At 37.8% G+C, this 17,331-nt stretch overlaps 2 protein-coding genes across 2 annotated transcripts; one reads left to right on the forward strand and one right to left on the reverse strand.

Moving 5' to 3' along the window:
- Positions 1 to 1,084: 1,084 nt before the first annotated feature.
- Positions 1,085 to 10,782, reverse strand: ca12 (carbonic anhydrase XII). The gene is made up of 9 exons (XM_035665375.1): positions 10,687 to 10,782; positions 10,345 to 10,365; positions 7,573 to 7,752; positions 6,251 to 6,393; positions 3,391 to 3,486; positions 3,240 to 3,303; positions 2,940 to 3,097; positions 2,644 to 2,774; positions 1,085 to 1,999 (listed from the first exon to the last, which is right to left on the reverse strand). The coding sequence occupies exons 1-9, from the start codon at positions 10,748 to 10,750 to the stop codon at positions 1,348 to 1,350; spliced, it is 1,509 nt and encodes a 502-aa protein (XP_035521268.1). The 5' UTR covers positions 10,751 to 10,782; the 3' UTR covers positions 1,085 to 1,347.
- A 1,323-nt stretch (positions 10,783 to 12,105) lies between these two features.
- Positions 12,106 to 17,022, forward strand: si:dkeyp-73b11.8 (boophilin-G2). The gene is made up of 6 exons (XM_035665301.1): positions 12,106 to 12,226; positions 13,355 to 13,546; positions 14,223 to 14,399; positions 14,567 to 14,611; positions 14,858 to 14,936; positions 15,408 to 17,022. The coding sequence occupies exons 1-6, from the start codon at positions 12,160 to 12,162 to the stop codon at positions 15,499 to 15,501; spliced, it is 654 nt and encodes a 217-aa protein (XP_035521194.1). The 5' UTR covers positions 12,106 to 12,159; the 3' UTR covers positions 15,502 to 17,022.
- The last annotated feature ends 309 nt before the right edge of the window (positions 17,023 to 17,331 follow it).

The raw sequence follows: 17,331 nt of genomic DNA on the forward strand, positions 1-17,331 counted from the left end.
AGACAGTGACATCTTTTAAAACACTTCTTAAAATGTATTTAAAAAAAGCTTTTTATTAATTCTAGCACACCTTTTTTTTTGCTAGGATTTATAAAAGTTACTCCTGGATTGGTAATTTTGTCTAACTACACATAAAGGACCAATGGTAAGATCCAATGGTATACAAGTTTATGGATCTGTATCCAGATCTGTATATCATATTATATCATATATATATATATATATATATATATACACATACAAATAAAATATGTCAAAGATCCATTCTGTAATCTTCTGCATACGGACAGTATCTGTCTGTATATAAGTGTATCAACACCTTGGACAGTACCGTATTTCTGTGCATTTATTCCATGCACACACACACACACACACACACACACACATACCCAGCTGGTCTTAACCCTTGTATCTTAAGCAATTGAGCACTGTTCTTCTAAACTAAAGAATAACTTAACTGACTTTTAAGTCTTTATTGAATAAAACTGTAGCACAAATGAAGTTAAATATTAAAGTAATGTAAGTTACTGTATGTGATAATGGAGGCTTTACACAAATAAAACCTAAACTAAAATATGCCACATAAGCTTCATGTAAAATGCTTTTATTGAAAACAGGTCCCTATGTACAGTAGCTGCTTCCTTACTTATTGAAAATAGCATTCTGAACAGAAGAACAAATTGGAAGACAGGGATGTGACGTAAAGCGCTTAAGCTCTTGCAAATTCTTTTGGGTTAGCTGCATTTCTATATTGTGCAAGACAGTAATTACGACTACAGCTCCACAATTACCATAATATAGAACTGAACTTGGTGTACAGTATATAAATCTATAAATATTCTTTGCCGGACATTTTGTGTCCTACGTGTAGCTTGATGCATATAGATTCCCAAACATGAAATATGTAGTTTGCATTGGTTGATTTTGAAGCATTGTATGGCAAGGCAAAATTATGCAAACAGACCTAAAGCCTATTACAAAAGGTAATTTTTTCTTATTTTAGCAGATTTTCATGACAAAAATCTACTTGAGATTAGCTTCTCAAGTAGCAGAATTAGAATCTGCTTACAGTACTGAGCACTGATGACTGGTTATGCACAAGCGTATGTTTGCAAAAACACTGACAGTTGAATTAACTCATACTACAATATTTTTCTTACAGAAACTGTATTATAATTATGTGCACATACAGTAAAGAATAATTTAATATTAAATACATTTGTGAGAAAGATTGATCAAAGGAATGCAGGGCGTGGCTTGAAAATTAGTCTTTCATTGTGGGACACTCAACAGATGTCTGCTACAAAAAGTGACATAATTTGATTCTCAACTATGTCAGGAATCTCTCTAGTCTTCCCACTCCATTGGCAAAAGCCAAGGATGTGGATAACCCTGGCTGTGTGGTTTCCTGGGAACAGTAGCAGGAGAGGGACCGCCATAGTTTGTCACTGGCACACTGTGCTTGATTGCTGTGGAAGTCTTCTTCTGATTCATTAAGGCTTTTGTCAGGGAGCGATCTAACTCCTTAGCCTCATCCGTTGGTGGTCGTCCATGAAGAATATGTCTGATGGCGGGGAGAGCTAAGTCTGACTTACAGTCCAGGTAGCTCTTGAGGTTGAGATCAGGGAAAACTGCATCTCTGAGAGCCTGAACCAGCTGGGTCTCAGCATGGGACTGTTTGAGCTGATGGAAAACTCTCTGTTCCAGCGAGACATAGCACAGTGCATCTTCTGCCAGCCCCAACTTTCCCACAGAGCGGTTGGTCTGGCTCTTCTTCCATAGGGATGGGTTCAGAGTTTGTTGTTTGGATTTGGCCAGAGTCTCACTCTGTTGGTTTTTGAGGTCTTTCTTCTTGCCAGCATGGATCTTCTCTGAGCCACTCGGTAGGAGCTGATAGAGCCCTTCGTCAGCCAGGTCTGCTAGGTCACCAACCAGCAGCTGCTGAACGATTCGCTTCCTTGCAAGTGAAGATGTGACTGTGGGAATACCGTGCAGTCCTCTGCCTGCATCAGACACACAGCCAATCACAGCTTGTTAAACATCCCAGCCTGTGGGGTATTCCTGGGAATGACTATGGGCCTTCACACCTAGCATGCAACAGCGCTGCCTGTAGTGATAAACTAAAAGCACAAGCCATCGCCTGCTAAACACCGCTCATGAAAGCTAATAGCAGCAGATTCCACAGAGCAATGTCAAAACACAAGTGCCATTAGAGAAGCATAGCTCTGAGCGGAGAGCTTTGAAATGAGGAAAACATGCACATTCATACCACACTATATGGACCTAAATACCATACAGTGTGGTAAACCAGCCAACCACATAAAAGTAAGCCTTTAAAGACAAATTTAAGGGCTGCAGACTTTCTCAGTGTGTCAGTGGGATGGTTAATTTGTTGTGTCTTAAAAGATGGCCTACTTTCCAACAAGCTCATCAAAGTCAATTAACTCTAAAGATAATTAAGAAATACATTAACATGAAAGCTCATTCGCAAGCAGGTGATATCACACAAGCCCTGTGCTTTGCAAAAGAAAAAAAAGCCCATCAAACCTGTCCTTTTGCCGTTTTTAAAGCAGCACAGTGGCCATGTCATTTATATGACCTTTGCACTCCAACAATAAAGCAAGCTCATTTTGAAGACCATACTTACCCTCTTTAAAAGATACCAGCACAACTCTGCTGTCAGCGGGCTGCGGTTTCCTGTAGTTGCCATTCAGAGGCACAGAGACTGAGTCCTGGGCATGGGAGGAGTAGAGGGCTGTTGCCAGGGACAGAAACTAAGAAGACACAACAAAACAATAGCTTGTGAGCATTTTTTTCCAGACCAATTAAGGTTAAATGTAATGGGCACACCATATTAAAATGTCTGAAAAATCAAAGTTTAACATTGGCTTATGTATTCAAATATCAAATCTGCTTAAGAATTTAATTTAACACCGCACCTGTTTGCGAGATATCGTTACGTGATTCCTGAACAAGGTCCACAGGACACTGGGATAGCATGGAGGAGTAGTCAGTGACCCATCGTAGCGATAATACTCATCCAAACGTGCAGGCAGCAGTGCTCTGATGTTAAATCCGGGCACCTGGACTTTCTGATCTGCCAGTTAAAATAAAAACATAAGTAATATGCAACTGATGAAGAGTTTCAGACCTCAAACCTTACTACTCAATAACTTATATTCAGGGTAGCAAAACTATAAAACAAATTCTGCTAAATAAAATCATCACGTTAGACTCACCCCTGTACTTGATGCCATTGATGAACTTCAGAAACTGTTCAAAGGCCGGATTGAACTCTCCAATCTGTATGACAAACATAGTTAAATCTGCTGCTCCACAGAAATTCATACATCACTGTCCCCCCCACCCACAGAGTCCACAATGTCTCACCTCAACCAGGACACCCAGTACAGCCAGGCCATCAGATTTGTCTACAGCCATGGACATATTGGGATACTTGTCTGAATTGAAGTGTACTACGTGCATCTGTGAGAAAAAAAGAGAAATAAGTCAAGACCCTGTGGCACAAACCACAAAAATAACATGTAGTTGCATGTAGTCAAAGCCTTGAGATGATTGGTTGACGTCTGCTATGTTGGAGAAAGTATGCACAATTTGATGTAGACTTGGAAAACATCAGAAACCTTTTGGAAAATAGTATTTAAAGTGCTACAACAGATACCATGACATAAGGTCCCTATGGGATGAATAATACTTTATCTCTTAAATTTCTCTGAAGAAAGTATAGATAGAAGCGACAGATATTTTAATAGCAAGTAGAAAATCTTGTTGTGACAGAAAGAAGCTCACTTGGAAGGGAAAAGACTCAATACTCAGATACTGGACCAAACAAATGAACCTATCATCAGGACTGTTTTTTATTACTATTATTCAATGTTGTAAATCTTTTGCGAATAAAAATTATTTGTGAAAGAAATTACTCAAAAATTATTAGAAATAAAAGGCCCTATCTTATGCAAAAAGTTATTTTTTTATTTTACTACATTTTCTTTGTGTGAACAATTGTAGTTTCAAGGAGTTTGCAGTAAAGATTCCATCTTTATACCATCTCACCTCTGACACTTATTTCATGCAAGGTAGGTGTTAATGAGACTGTAAATAGTTGGTGGTATTCAGGGGATGTGATATTGGTGGAAAGTCTAGGAGGTTTCTTGTATTAAAGCACATTAATAAATAACATATTGTCAGTTGTTTACAAAGTCATGTAAGTCATTCTGTCCAAATATGACGAAATTGTATTCAAAGTCTTTGTTCTGTCTTGGGAATCAAGGTGGACATTTGCACTATTTCTGGGAAATGTTCAATTTCCCATCATTCCATCCCTCCAAAACAACATGTCATCAAGGAACTGTGGTTCTGGAGTCTGGAGAGACTTGAAAAGATGCATGCTCTCAACGTGTCCACTCTGAAACCCAGGTCAAACCACAGCACCTTATATGTGGCTGTGCTGCAGCTGGGGCATGGTCACATAAAAGCACACAGGTTGTAACCATTTCAGCTTCTACTGTTCCACTGTAATTCAAATGATACCAAATTATATATAAAAAAAAAAGTCTCTTATTTTTGTTTAAATCATAAAAGAGACTCTTACTTTTAAACTTCACCGTCTGCTGTACTTCAAGTACATAAGTAAGTAGAGCATACTAGTGTGTGAAACTGCTTACAGGGCTTCACACATTAAATAGCACAGACAGCCACTCCTTTCAAGAGGTGGTTGAAAACCAAAGCATATAATGGTCTGGTACTCTAATCCCCTTAAACCCAGCAGAAATAAGACACACTGTCATACTGTACATACCACAGCTGACTGAAATTATCGCTTTGCATTTTAGCATGTGCCACTAAGATAAAATATTCAAATTTAATTAGTACGTGGTGATTTATTTTGAAAAAATGACTATAACCATAACTGGCTCCTCTTTATAATCTCAGTAGTCAAGATTTTTAAGACTCACAACTTCTTTATTGTTTAAAACTTCTAAGTGTCTTTAATTACAGTGTTTTATAGAAGCATTTCATTGTACTGTACAGTCAGTTACATAATAAAAGTGGAAGATGCACAATAAGCTTTTTTTGAAACTGTCTGAGTGGCGAGTAGATGTCCAGTGTCAAGAAACTGGAACAATAATATGCAGATGCAGAGTTTCTTCAGCTTGAACAGCGTCTGTAAGCCTTGAAGCGTGTCAGTGGCTCTGACTCCTCTGCCAGTCAAATGTCACACATTTAAGTCATAAAGTATTAAATCATTCATCTGGTGCCATAGATGCTGCTGCCTAATGCTGCCGATAAGTGAAAGACCTATTTTAATGAATGGACTGAACTTATCTGACGAATACTCAATTAAAAAGTTAAAGTAAAAGTCCTATTTAAATGACATATATGAGATTTAAAACATTAATTCAGAAGCAAACAACTTTTTGCTATGTAAAGACATAGTGGAGTCGTGGTGTCACACTCCCTTTGCCTGTATTGCTATCGCAGCCTTTCTGTTCTTTGTTTACAAAGCCAGGCTGGCCGCATGTGCACCTTAGTGCATGTGAGTCTCTCAGTGTGCAACTGAGGAGAGCGACTGAAATGGCTGTTTTTCTCATCTACATCAGTGAATTAAGGATTTATTTCAATCTAATCAGGATTGGATTGAAATTGATTGATTGTTGGAACAAAGTTGGTTTTGGTGAGTTTCTGTCCCATTTTAATGAAATTATGATGTTACAAGTCTCTGGTAAAATTACAGTTTTTGTCATTTGTTTATAGAGTCTGGTGGCGAGTGATTTCTGGTCTGGTGAATGACTGTTTATGGTTAAACAAAAGGTCTGTCTCTGAGATTCTTTCCATAATGTTGTCAATCTGAGCCTGTCAGTGGCAAAAACAATCACTTTTAGTGGACGTACCAGGAACATTTGTCCCTAAGGATTAGTTACGTTGCCGTCATTGCAGCCTGTTTCATGACTATTTTCACATCTAACTCAGTGAGTTAAGGACATTTGACCAAACCAGTGTTTCCAATTGTTTGAAAGACTGTAGAAAGACTAAGAAAGATGGTTTTGGTGAGTTTGATTTAGTCCAGTTTGAAGTATGTTTTATAATTATCTGCAAAGTAAAATCACTGGTTTTGTCAGTGGAGTCTGGTTGGCTGTAGTGCCCAATTGTTTTAGTCTGAGATCAGCAGTGAATTTTGTACCTTTAAGTAAAAGTGACGTGATGAAGACGTGCTGTTTGCTTTGTTTACCTCAGCTGCATACTGCTTGTTGTTCACCATGTGTTCAGATCCTGTGGGTCTGCTGGAGGAGCCCCAGTGAAAATGGAGTTGAGCTGCAGTGTAGCGCTGAGGCAGGCCGGAGATGTACATCTTAGATGGCAGTGATATTTGTACTGTGGATTAAGCAACATGAAACCCCACCACACGCAACGGTGCAGGGTAGTGGTTACATCAGTTATCATCAGAGGATCGAAAAACATCACCTTTAACTAAACTGAGGAAGAGCTGTCGAAGTCTGTTTGCAAAAGCTGTGTAGGTGTATGTTTAAGTACGTCATGGTAGAGTGACGCAGGGGTCCTTTCTACATGACCTTCAGTGTATGATGAATGTTTACAAGTGAAAAAACTCTGTCAGCTTATTTGTGACACACGTCACACTGATTACTGCTACTCGGTTTGTGGCATTGAGGCTCATCGGGCATGCACACATAAGCACTTGTCTGGTCTTTGCACTCGTCAGTTGCAAATAGTTTACATCCATCAATATTACAACAGTGGAATCGTGACCTACACAAGGCATACATTACATGCATGTTTCGCTATACAGAGTTTGACACTGAAATTTCTCAAAGTATATATCAAGTTTTACATCGTACTTAAACTAACATGTAAGAAACAAATAAATCCAGGTCTGCAGCATAACGTTTAGTGTCACAGTTAGCCTCACTCTTCTATGACTGAAAATGTTTTTTATCTTCAAACAGAGCAGAATCATTCAAAAAACTATAATTTTGTCATCAAAATATTTTATTCTGTGGCACATGGGCACGGTTGTTTATGCTCTGATTGCTATATTTAGCAATCAAATTTAAGACTGTGGTATAAACAGATATTGGACATTAAACTGAAACTGGCTTCTTTTGTGAAGATGCATCAGACCCATTGGAGGTAGAGAAGATGACAAATCTCTGCTCATATTACCAGACTAAATGTGGAGCTCTTTCTTTTGGTGAAAGGACAGCTAAGATAATAAGAGAGTGATTATGGAAAATTGCTGTGGCAGAGGATCCCTGTATCATTTTCCTTAGGTTGACCCAGAAATTAGGTTTCTACAGCAAGAACCTCCACATTTATGTGGAACTATTTCTAATGAATACTGACTGGTGCATCACTTTCATTTGAAGATTTCCTAGATCCTAAGACAAAACATGGTGTGCACTTTATCTGATCTTAAATGTTTGCTGAGTATGATACATAGTTCCTTACCTGTGATGAATGAGTTTAAAGTACACATTTCATTGTACATACTGTACTTTATGATGTATTTTGGTGACCATGATGATTTATACTCACCAGAATGTCCATTATTTCCAAGAGTAAGCTGCTCTTTGGGTGACAGGTTGTAGTTTTGAACTTCAATTGGACGTAAGGTTGGGTCAAACCTTAGCAGCTCTGACTTGATGTTTATTGGAGACTGGAAAGCTCCGCCACAATATGGATAATGCTCGGACCAGTGGTTCTCTCCCTCTGGCCCTGCAACAGCATGTAAATTATTACTAATAAAATGCCTTTGTTGATACCTTAATGTAGCCCAAATGCCAAAATCTAATATGCTGTACAGTGGTACGCTGCATATCCTAAGTCATCCAAAAAGTGTATTTCACCTCAGAACACTAGTAGGGATATGTTGCAGGTCTTTTCAAATGTTAAACTTTTACATTTTAAAGGGCAAATGAGCAAAGCATTCCCCAGTGTGAAGTTGAATAGGGGGTGGCTCCAAGGAGGTCCAGTGCTTGTCCTGGCCCTCTGAACATTTTATCTGTAATCAAAGTGAAGTATTATTATCTATGTACAACGCAGCATGGGAGAGGCCCGTGGCTTCGCTCTTGGCCCTTTCTAAAGCAGCAAGAGTGAGAACCAGGCAGTTGTTTGTGGGGAGAGCCAGTGAGAACCCTGTCTCTCTCCAAATGAGAGGTTTCTATAAAGCACAGGACACCGAAAATGGCCACATTTGCAGATCAAGTCATGCAGTTTACAAAGTGACCTCAGTTGCATGAGGGTGTCTCTCGAAAGCGGGTCTGCAAAGGCAATGTGGCACACTGGCTTCGGAAATATTAATGAAAGAAATGGTGCAGAAGAAAAGGAAGCTCTCTTTATTTTCTGATATTTTCATTCAGCGTATTGACTGAAGAGTGAGGATCCATATTGGGCTTTTCAAACATCATGCTCAGTATAAAGTGAATGGGTGCTATCAAATCTGATGTAACATAATTGTAGCGGAATAGAAAACACCACAATGAATGTAACAGTGCTCTCATCACTTGTCCATACTTGCCACTAATTCATTATCTGTCCAGAATTAATCAAAAAGTTCACCATTCACCATATGCCAGATGATTAAATATGAATGATGCTGCATGAAAGCCTGCCCCCAACCCGAGTGTCAGTTCCCAGACAAATGTGAATTGATTGCACAAAACATGCCAAAAGGCGCCCAATGAAGCTGTGAAATCACTGAATACTTGTTTGAACCAAAACTCAAAGTTCAATCAAAGGCAAACTCTCCCTATCATAAAAAAAAAACTTACTCTTATGACTATAATTACTCATCATTCATTTGCTGTTTTAATTAGACCCAGTCTGCCCTTTAATATTGGCCTTCAGTGGCCCCTTGGCAATCCTTGGTAGAACAACTGTGAGTAATTTTTTTTAAATATGGGGGCTTTTCAATGTAAAAGCAGTGCTAAATAATGCTTTCATAACATCAATGGTCAAAGTAGAAAAGAAATAGCAGCCGGGTGAGAAAACTACAACATTCATCAAAATCATTTATTTTACTCACTTGTTAAGGTTCAGTATTTTGTCCTCTGCCAGAGGGTGGAGTGTTGAGGTGGAGATGAATCGTATGACTCAGCTGTGCCCCCGTCAACAGAAAGTGCTACCAGCCCTCCAGACTACTGGCTACTATGACAAGGCCTCTTGAGAGTTTGACTGTAACTGAGAATGAAATCCACCACGCTGAACTTGGGAGGCCAGAGGCTTTTTTTAATATATATATATATATATATATATATATATTACATCTTTCCTCAGTAGTAACCACACTCCTTTTCCCTTTGACTCCTTATTAAATTGATTACTTTCATTTAGATCAATTTGATTATTGCATTTATTAAGATGAATGCACTGTATGCGTTTTTGGAATGATCCAAGTGTTTACATGTACACGTGTACACGGCTTTGGCCAAGTACAGCACAGCTTGATCAATCAATCAATCATTTATTGATTATTATTTTTATTTATATATTAAGTATTCTGTTTACCTGCACAATTTTCCATTGTTTGTTTATGTCCAGCCTCTTTCAGAGGTCCAAAATAGGCAAGTATTATAGCTTCTAACTATAATTATCAGACCATTAATTACTGTGCAGAGAAGTCATTCTTTTCTTATTAATCTGTGTGATCATTTGCTCTTTATAAAGTTATCATGTTGCTTCACCTGCCAACTTATCGGTTCTAACATGCAATCCCTGAATGCAACAAACTTTTAAGAAGCAGTGACACAGTGACAAGAGTTCATGCTCTGAGCACAGTTTATGTAAGAGATAGTCATGGTTCAAGAAGTCCCTGCCCATAGTCCTTAAGGCATGAGACAAAGGCAAGTCAGCCACTTATGAAATGTTGTAATTGCAGTCTGGAGTGAACTCTGCAATTACATTACATGAGGTGACAGGGGGGGATGTCAGTACTGGTTGTCTCAGAAGTTGAAAAATGGTCACAGAGGGGTTTTTCTTCTTAATCAGAAAGCACCACATTCAACACTACTATCATGTTTCTCTTATTATAAGCACTGCAGTGGGAGCCATACCACAATACAATTGTCTCTGACTCAGTTGCCTCAGAGAGTTGCACAGTTGCATCAAATTTAACACTTAATTGGTTAATGCTGGTGTAAGGGTAGGAAATCACTGTGATCAAGATATACACAAGTGCACTGGGATTGGGAATCAACTAAAATTGAAAGTATATATATATACTTTCACATATAGTATATATACACATATAGTCAATATACCACTGACAAATTGTGAGGAAGATATTGAGGAAGATATTATCAGACTTACCAGTATATGTCCATTTGGCACCTGAAACACACGGGTACAATAATTGTGTTGCTGTTTTTCACTGTAAAATATATTATAATAATCTGACATGTTCACAACATTTCAAAACAAATTTAAATATATATATATTTTGAACCCTCATAATAAAGGAGCATGTGCAGGTGGATGGAGACACCTGTCATCCTTTCTGCTTAAGACCCTGCAAGTACTATGGTCCATATCAACTGCTGCAGAGAAAATGCCATATTCTTCTTCTTCCATCTAATTAACACAAATCTAAATGTGCGACCAAAGTCTTTAACATCTTAACAGGCTACTTTTTGCACTCACCAAAGATCTTACCATGCAGTACAGCGAGGAAAGTCAGCTGTATTAGCACGATGGATGTGAAGCTCAGAAAGTGCATCTTGATCCCCTCAGCCCTCCCTTCGTGTGGTGAGCCTGATGTTCACCCGGTACAGAGCAGGAGCTTGGAGCACCAGAGTGCCAGCCTTCAAACCCGCTTTTATACCCATGGATGTTGTCAGCTTCATTGTAGCTCGCGCTGACGTCAGTGCAACAACAAAACCAGCCCCCTAAGTCACCGGAGAGTGACAGCTCAACAGCTGCGACCGCATCCGAGCGAAGTCACTAGTTTAGAGCTCTTGCTGCGGTGCGGTGAATGTTGCACTTGCAACACAGAAACCTGCGACCCTTCAGATCCTGGTGCGCCGGGGGCTCAGAAGACGGATGGGTTTGACCAAATATTAACAGGTGAAGAGTGAGGGCTCCACACCCAGAGAGTCTGGAGGCAACATTGTAAAGTATGTCAACTGAGCACGATGTTCTGACATTACAAATACAGTGTCGTGGAGATTTGAAAACCTCCAGGTCACATTGTGTACATTGCACAATTTACATTTTAGATCTTTTCATTCTTTCAGGTGTTTTTCAACGACGGAGAAGTAGCCAACAGCATGTAGTTATTAGTTTTTATGTCTTAAAAACACACCTGGAGGGGGATCTGTAAACTGTTCTAGTTTACCTCCATCATCACTATTAATATCTATCTATCTATCTATCTATCTATCTATTTATTTTACCTCATACTCTCTGAAGATATAACATAATTACAAATTGGCCTTATCACAAGGATTATTACACACTAAAGATGAAAGTCTTTCGCTGTGAGACTGGAAAGCTGACATTAAGTATTTTAGCCAAAATGACCAAATAAGAGGATAGAGTGACCCCATAAGGATAACTCAATGACAGGAGGATTTGAACTTACTAAAAATGCTTTCTTGTCAAGCCCTCTGTAAAAAAAAAAAGTAATGTTGCATTTCAGGTTTCAATCTCAGCTCTAAAACTCTCACCGTGCAGCATAAAATGACTGTAATTTTTTTACAGTTACAGTTGGTATGTTGCTGCTGTGTTGCAATTATCACATTTAGCTGGGGCCTGAATGTTCCCTGAATGTTCCCTGAATAAGGCTTGGAAGATTCTGCACTTGCTGGATTAAATTTATATATACTGACTAATACACAAATATGGGGGTGTTTCAAACACCCAATAAGAGTATGATCCTCACATACTACTGCATATTGATCTCTGTATATGGAGCTGGTTATATATGGTTACGCCCTAATATAAAAAAGGCCGACCCTCTACCTATAATAAACGTAAAAAGAGGAAGATGTATATACCTGCTGTTAACTTTTGTTTCTATTGAAGGTGCCACCATGCTGGTCCAAAGGTCAGTATGACAGCCCACTCCACCTGTAGTTTACAACCCTCACTCAGTCCAGGAAAGACGGCACAAAGACAAGAAGCAAGATGAAGCACCTGTTGTTTTTGGGGATTGCTTTTGCTGCATTCCACATCAGTCATTCGAATACTCCAGGTACATCAAACCGTTTTCTTCTTCAATTGTAGTTCCTTTAAAACCAAGGATCAGTTTATACCTGAGATTTACCTTTCAGAATAGGACAGGCTATTAGCACATGGGCTCAGCTTTAGTGAACAATTATGAAGTGTTAGCCTTGTGGATTTTTTTTAAATACAACTGCAAAAATATTGTTCTTTACATATCTTATGATAATATTTTTCACTTAAACCTAATGTTTCTATTTTCGCTAAAACTGAATCAAGGAGATAAAGCTTCACCTTTAGTCCTTTCAGGGCAACATGGCGGTTACCTGGCGGGACTTAATGAACTGTAGGCTGAATGATATACAGTACAAGAAAGCATATTCTCTTGTGATAATGGGGGGAAACAGTTCAGTTCAATCAGAAATCAAAAGCCTTGATGGCTAGACTGCCTCTCTCAGCAGGATATAATGGTATTATACTTTTACTGACTTTATGTTCGTGTTGTAACTTGCAACTGGGGCCAAAAATGATTGTCTTTAGCTGTGACCAAAAAAGAAAAAATGGTATTTACTGTACGTTTACTCTCCTAGAAATGTTATTTACACGATTGTGCTAAGCTGACTGGACATTTCCTTCCTCTGTAATTCCAAACTTTTAAAACACTGAGATCATTTCTGTCTGAGCCTGTGCATGATGAACTGAAACTATGTCAACCTGCAACTTCATCCCATCTCACAACTGTGCAAATGTTTACGGAGGCCCACATTTTGAGCATTGAGGAATAGCCAGTCAGTTATTTAATTTCCCTCCAAACTCGAGCTTGTTAAAAGGGTAAAAAGCTTAATCTTTTCGTTTGAAACTACTTCCCTTCTGTGAAAGCTATGAAGGGCGGGAGGACTGAAAATGTACCATAAATTATACTTTTTATTGCTGTCATAAAAAGAGGGAGTGGGTTTCTGGTGATGAAGCTAGTTAAACATTAGTTATGTGATCTCAGGTTGATGATTTCTACTGAAACACCTATCATACAGTAACTGTGCAATGGCCATCTTACCACCTTACTCCATACAGTACTCACCACCAAAGTACTGTATAATAATTGTTTATCACACAATAAAAATGTCATTTTAATTTATTTATTTTTTTTATCATCCAACAGATTTCTGTCAAAAGGCCGCTGATGAAGGTCAAGGCACAAACTTTTTATATGCCTTGTATTATAATCCCACCCAAGACCAGTGCAGTCCTTTCATATACAAAGGCCAAGGAGGAAATGAAAACCGATTTGAAAATGAAAGAGAGTGCATGAGAAACTGTTCCCGCAGTGTAGAGACGGTCTACCCCATGGATGGTAAGATGATTTTATGAATTTATAGTGACTGAGGATTAATGCAATTACTCATTTTGTTTAAACACTAAGTCTGTTATAAATATACAAAATGAAAGATCCCCTAAAAGTAAAGAAACCCAGTCTAAAAAAAACGGTCCTTCTTCCTGGCTGTATTTCTGAGGACTTTGGAACATGAACTGGCTAATGAGGTAGAGTTTTATGGCCTAAAGTTCCATAAAAGGAAATACTACATCATCTTGACTGAAACAGAGAGGGGGGGGGGCTTCTTGAGCTTCCTACATTCTGTCTGTAGAGGAGTTTATTATATGACTGCAAAATCTACATTATCAGTGTCAATGCTATTTTGCGTGTCAATTTAATAGGCCCAAATAACGTTGAGTTTTTGAGATTTATTTGCATATATATTTATTCAGAGGCTGCAGGAAAGATCCAGCATTGAGTCAGCTTTGAGTACTAATAATACGCCACCAAGTGGTGAAAGAGCAGGACTACTAGCAGATGAAAGTGTGAATGAACACAACTTAACAAACTGCTTGATTTTGAAGTTTTAATCATCTAACACTCTGCTGTATCCATATCAAGTTTGTGTAATTATATTAGTATACTAAAGTAGTCAACAAGCACTGCTATGGCTACTTGTAATGATGATGATGAGAATGATGCTTTCTCTTTACAGCCTCCCTTGCTTGCCACTTTAAAAAGAAACCAGGTAGTTGTAATGGTCACTTTTTGAGATACTACTATGATTCTGTTCACAACAAATGCAAAAAATTCCTTTGGACTGGATGCATCGGAAATGGAAACAGGTTTTTTGACTATAACAGCTGCAACACCACCTGTGCTGGCATACATGGTAAGCACACATCTCGCTCTTATGTACACAGTTGGTGATAATTATATATGTTAACATATCAAAATTCCAATGCACGTTTTAAAACTGATGAGTTAGTAGTGATATAAAGAAGGTACCATGATATGATGCTTTTTAACATGTTGATCTTAACGGTTTTGTTTTCTAAGATGATGGTAATGAAGGGGAGGAGGAGGAGCCAGACACTCCTATTGGTCAGTAGGCACACAATGAACTCAGTGACAAAAACAAAGTCTTCATTTACAATATACTTTGAATCATTTCTTATTTGGAAAGTGACATTATAAGCAGGACAGGTCCCTGTTTTAAATGGGTCTGTTTGAGTCCAAACTGTTTACACATTACAGGTTTATATAAGTTCTAACTGGTATCTGCATTAAAATGTTGTTATATACTTATTTAGTCCTACTCATCTTTAACACTGTTGTCCTCTTCAACAGCGATCATCTGTGGAGTTCTGCTTGCTGTCATCACTGTCGCTATCTTCACAAGTGTGATTGTCTTGACCATTCAGTCAAAGTAAGACCATTTTGTCTTTAGTTTTACATAAAGAATCAGTCCCTCCAGGAAGACGTTGCAATCGCAACAATTAACGCAAATCCAACCAATCCCCATGACTTCTGCACGACCTTGTAATTTCGTACAATCACCGCAACTGTTCCTCAAACGTCACCAAACTCACTTCCTTGTTTCTACTTGTGAAGATGCAGACATGTGCAATGCGAACATCTCACATTTACCCAGTCCAAACAGGTTCATTCTCACTGGAACAAGTTGCCTTCCTACAAAAGCCTGAAACCATCACAACATGAATCACATTTTTTTAGAAAAGCTGCCATGAAATCAGGCATTTTAGGCTGCAATGACCCCCCAAAAAAGCCTGATAAATCCTGGAGGGACTGCAGAATGATGACCGATACGGCTAAAAAGCACCAGCATTACTTATAGTTAATGACTGATCTTGTCTTCATATTCATTGTACCTATTTAGGAAGAAGAAGGCCTTCAATGAGAAGGGAGCAGGGAAAAGTAGAGACGTCAAGTCTGACTCACCTCTTCAGGAGCCGGCAATTGAAATGGCGTAGAAAATCATGTCACCTCATTAGCAACATTTGGAGTTTTTACCATCTTGGTTTTGTATTATAACTCTGTTCTTGATACTAAACATATCAACTGATTATAACTTTAGTTTAGCTTTTTATTTACATATGCATTAGCCATTACAATTCTGTTCAAGTTTCTCATCATGTTTCAGCTCTACAATGTGTGCAAAGTGATGTTTTTTTATTGTAAATGCAAGCTTTACCTTTTACTTTAATTCAGCAATCAAATCAAAAGTAAATCTGATTAGTCAAAGTATAATAAACAAATAAACCAGAGGTGAAATATCAGTCAATTAACTGATTGACCGAAAATTAATCAGCAACCATTTTGATAATTGATTAACTGTTGAGGTAATTTTTATTGGGGAAAAATGCCAAGATTTCTCTTTCTTTCAGCTTTTTGGATGTGAGAATTTCCTGCTTCTCTTGGTCTTATCTGATTTGTCTTAATGGCATTGAGTGTTAATTGCAGCCCAGCATCATGAAAACATGTATTTCTTTTACATCAGAAGGAATTTAATATTTTAGACAAACATTCAGGCATAAACAGGAGGATCCTCATCTGCTTGCACACAATTACCTGAAATGTTTTTAACAGTGTGGTCTTGTAATCATTTCACTGTTTTCAAAATATAACTGCATCATCACCTGGCTCAACAATTTGCTGAAAAATGTCTAAGTCTTCTGAAGGCACGTGCCAACTTAAAAGCAAAACATATATTTAGAGCTGTTCTCGTACAGTGATGTCCACTGCACACTCTCTGTTATTATGTTTAACTGCTCATCATTTGTGAATCTTTTGTTTTAGGCTGTCAACATCTCAACATAAAGGTGTCAAAAAACGACCTTTCAAACTTTCTTTCATTCATCATCATATGGCTGCTATATCATTAAATGTACGTGCTTTGTATTTGGGATATAAAATTATCCACAACAAAACAGTTTTACAGAATAACCACAAGTATGAAATGTTCTTATGGAGTTCCATTTTTTAATTATTCACTGTAGATGGTGTAAATATTTATAAAACCTCCTGGTTATCATCTCAGGTAATATGTTTTAGTGCTGAAAATATTCTCAAACAGTGATGTTCAACAAAAGACATTGCAGGGACTTCTTGTCAACGTGCTTTTGTACTGTTTTTCAGTTGCAGCTGGGTTTCACGATTGTTCAGATGTAAGTTGTTTGATTAGTTCAATGGAATATGATGTAGGCATTCATCTTGATGTCAATTTTTCAACCATTATTGATGAAATGTAAAACTTATTTTGCAACCCATCAAGTCATCTGTGACTTGGAATGTGATTGAAAAAGTATTTTACATCCATCTCCATTTTATAATTGTGTGTGAATGCAGATACTAACAAAATATATTAATTTAAGTATTTGGAAAACAATATTCAGTTTGCACATATTCCAGTTGCAGTGAATTGATTTTTAAAAGAATGTCCAGACTCTCTGTAAAAGGTTAATCTTTCAGTAAATAAACTGTTGATTTTCTTACCCTTGAGGTTGAGATCATGTGTTGAAGATGGGGTTGAATTTGAATATAGTCAGATTTGATATATACATATTAAATCAATATAGGCTATGAAACCATGAACAAAACATTTTATCAGTCTTCTATGTGAAAACCAGGTTTTCAAAATGGATTACAGTTGCTTTTCATATTTATTATTTAATGCAAAATACATAAATAATTAGCCAATAAATGTCAGTAGTGTGTTGGCCTTTTGTCATGATGGCAAAATGATACATTTACACGTAAACTGATGCTTATTTGAGCAACCAATCACTTTTTTTTACATTTAT

Source organism: Morone saxatilis, unplaced genomic scaffold, assembly GCF_004916995.1.
Source record: "Morone saxatilis isolate NCDOM2014 unplaced genomic scaffold, NCSU_SB_2.0 Contig2, whole genome shotgun sequence".
NCBI lineage: Eukaryota > Metazoa > Chordata > Actinopteri > Moronidae > Morone > Morone saxatilis.

Coding starts and splice junctions, on each gene's coding strand:
- si:dkeyp-73b11.8 (XM_035665301.1), top strand. CDS start 12,160: ATGAAGCACCTGTTGTTTTTGGGGATTGCTTTTGCTGCATTCCACATC. Junction 14,400..14,566: donor CACCTGTGCTGGCATACATG/GTAAGCACACAT, acceptor TTGTTTTCTAAG/ATGATGGTAATGAAGGGGAG. Junction 14,612..14,857: donor GGAGCCAGACACTCCTATTG/GTCAGTAGGCAC, acceptor CCTCTTCAACAG/CGATCATCTGTGGAGTTCTG.
- ca12 (XM_035665375.1), bottom strand. CDS start 10,750: ATGCACTTTCTGAGCTTCACATCCATCGTGCTAATACAGCTGACTTTC. Junction 3,487..6,250: donor ACAAGCAGTATGCAGCTGAG/GTAAACAAAGCA, acceptor TTTTTCTCACAG/ATGCACGTAGTACACTTCAA. Junction 2,000..2,643: donor GTATCTTTTAAAGAGGGTAA/GTATGGTCTTCA, acceptor TGATGCAGGCAG/AGGACTGCACGGTATTCCCA.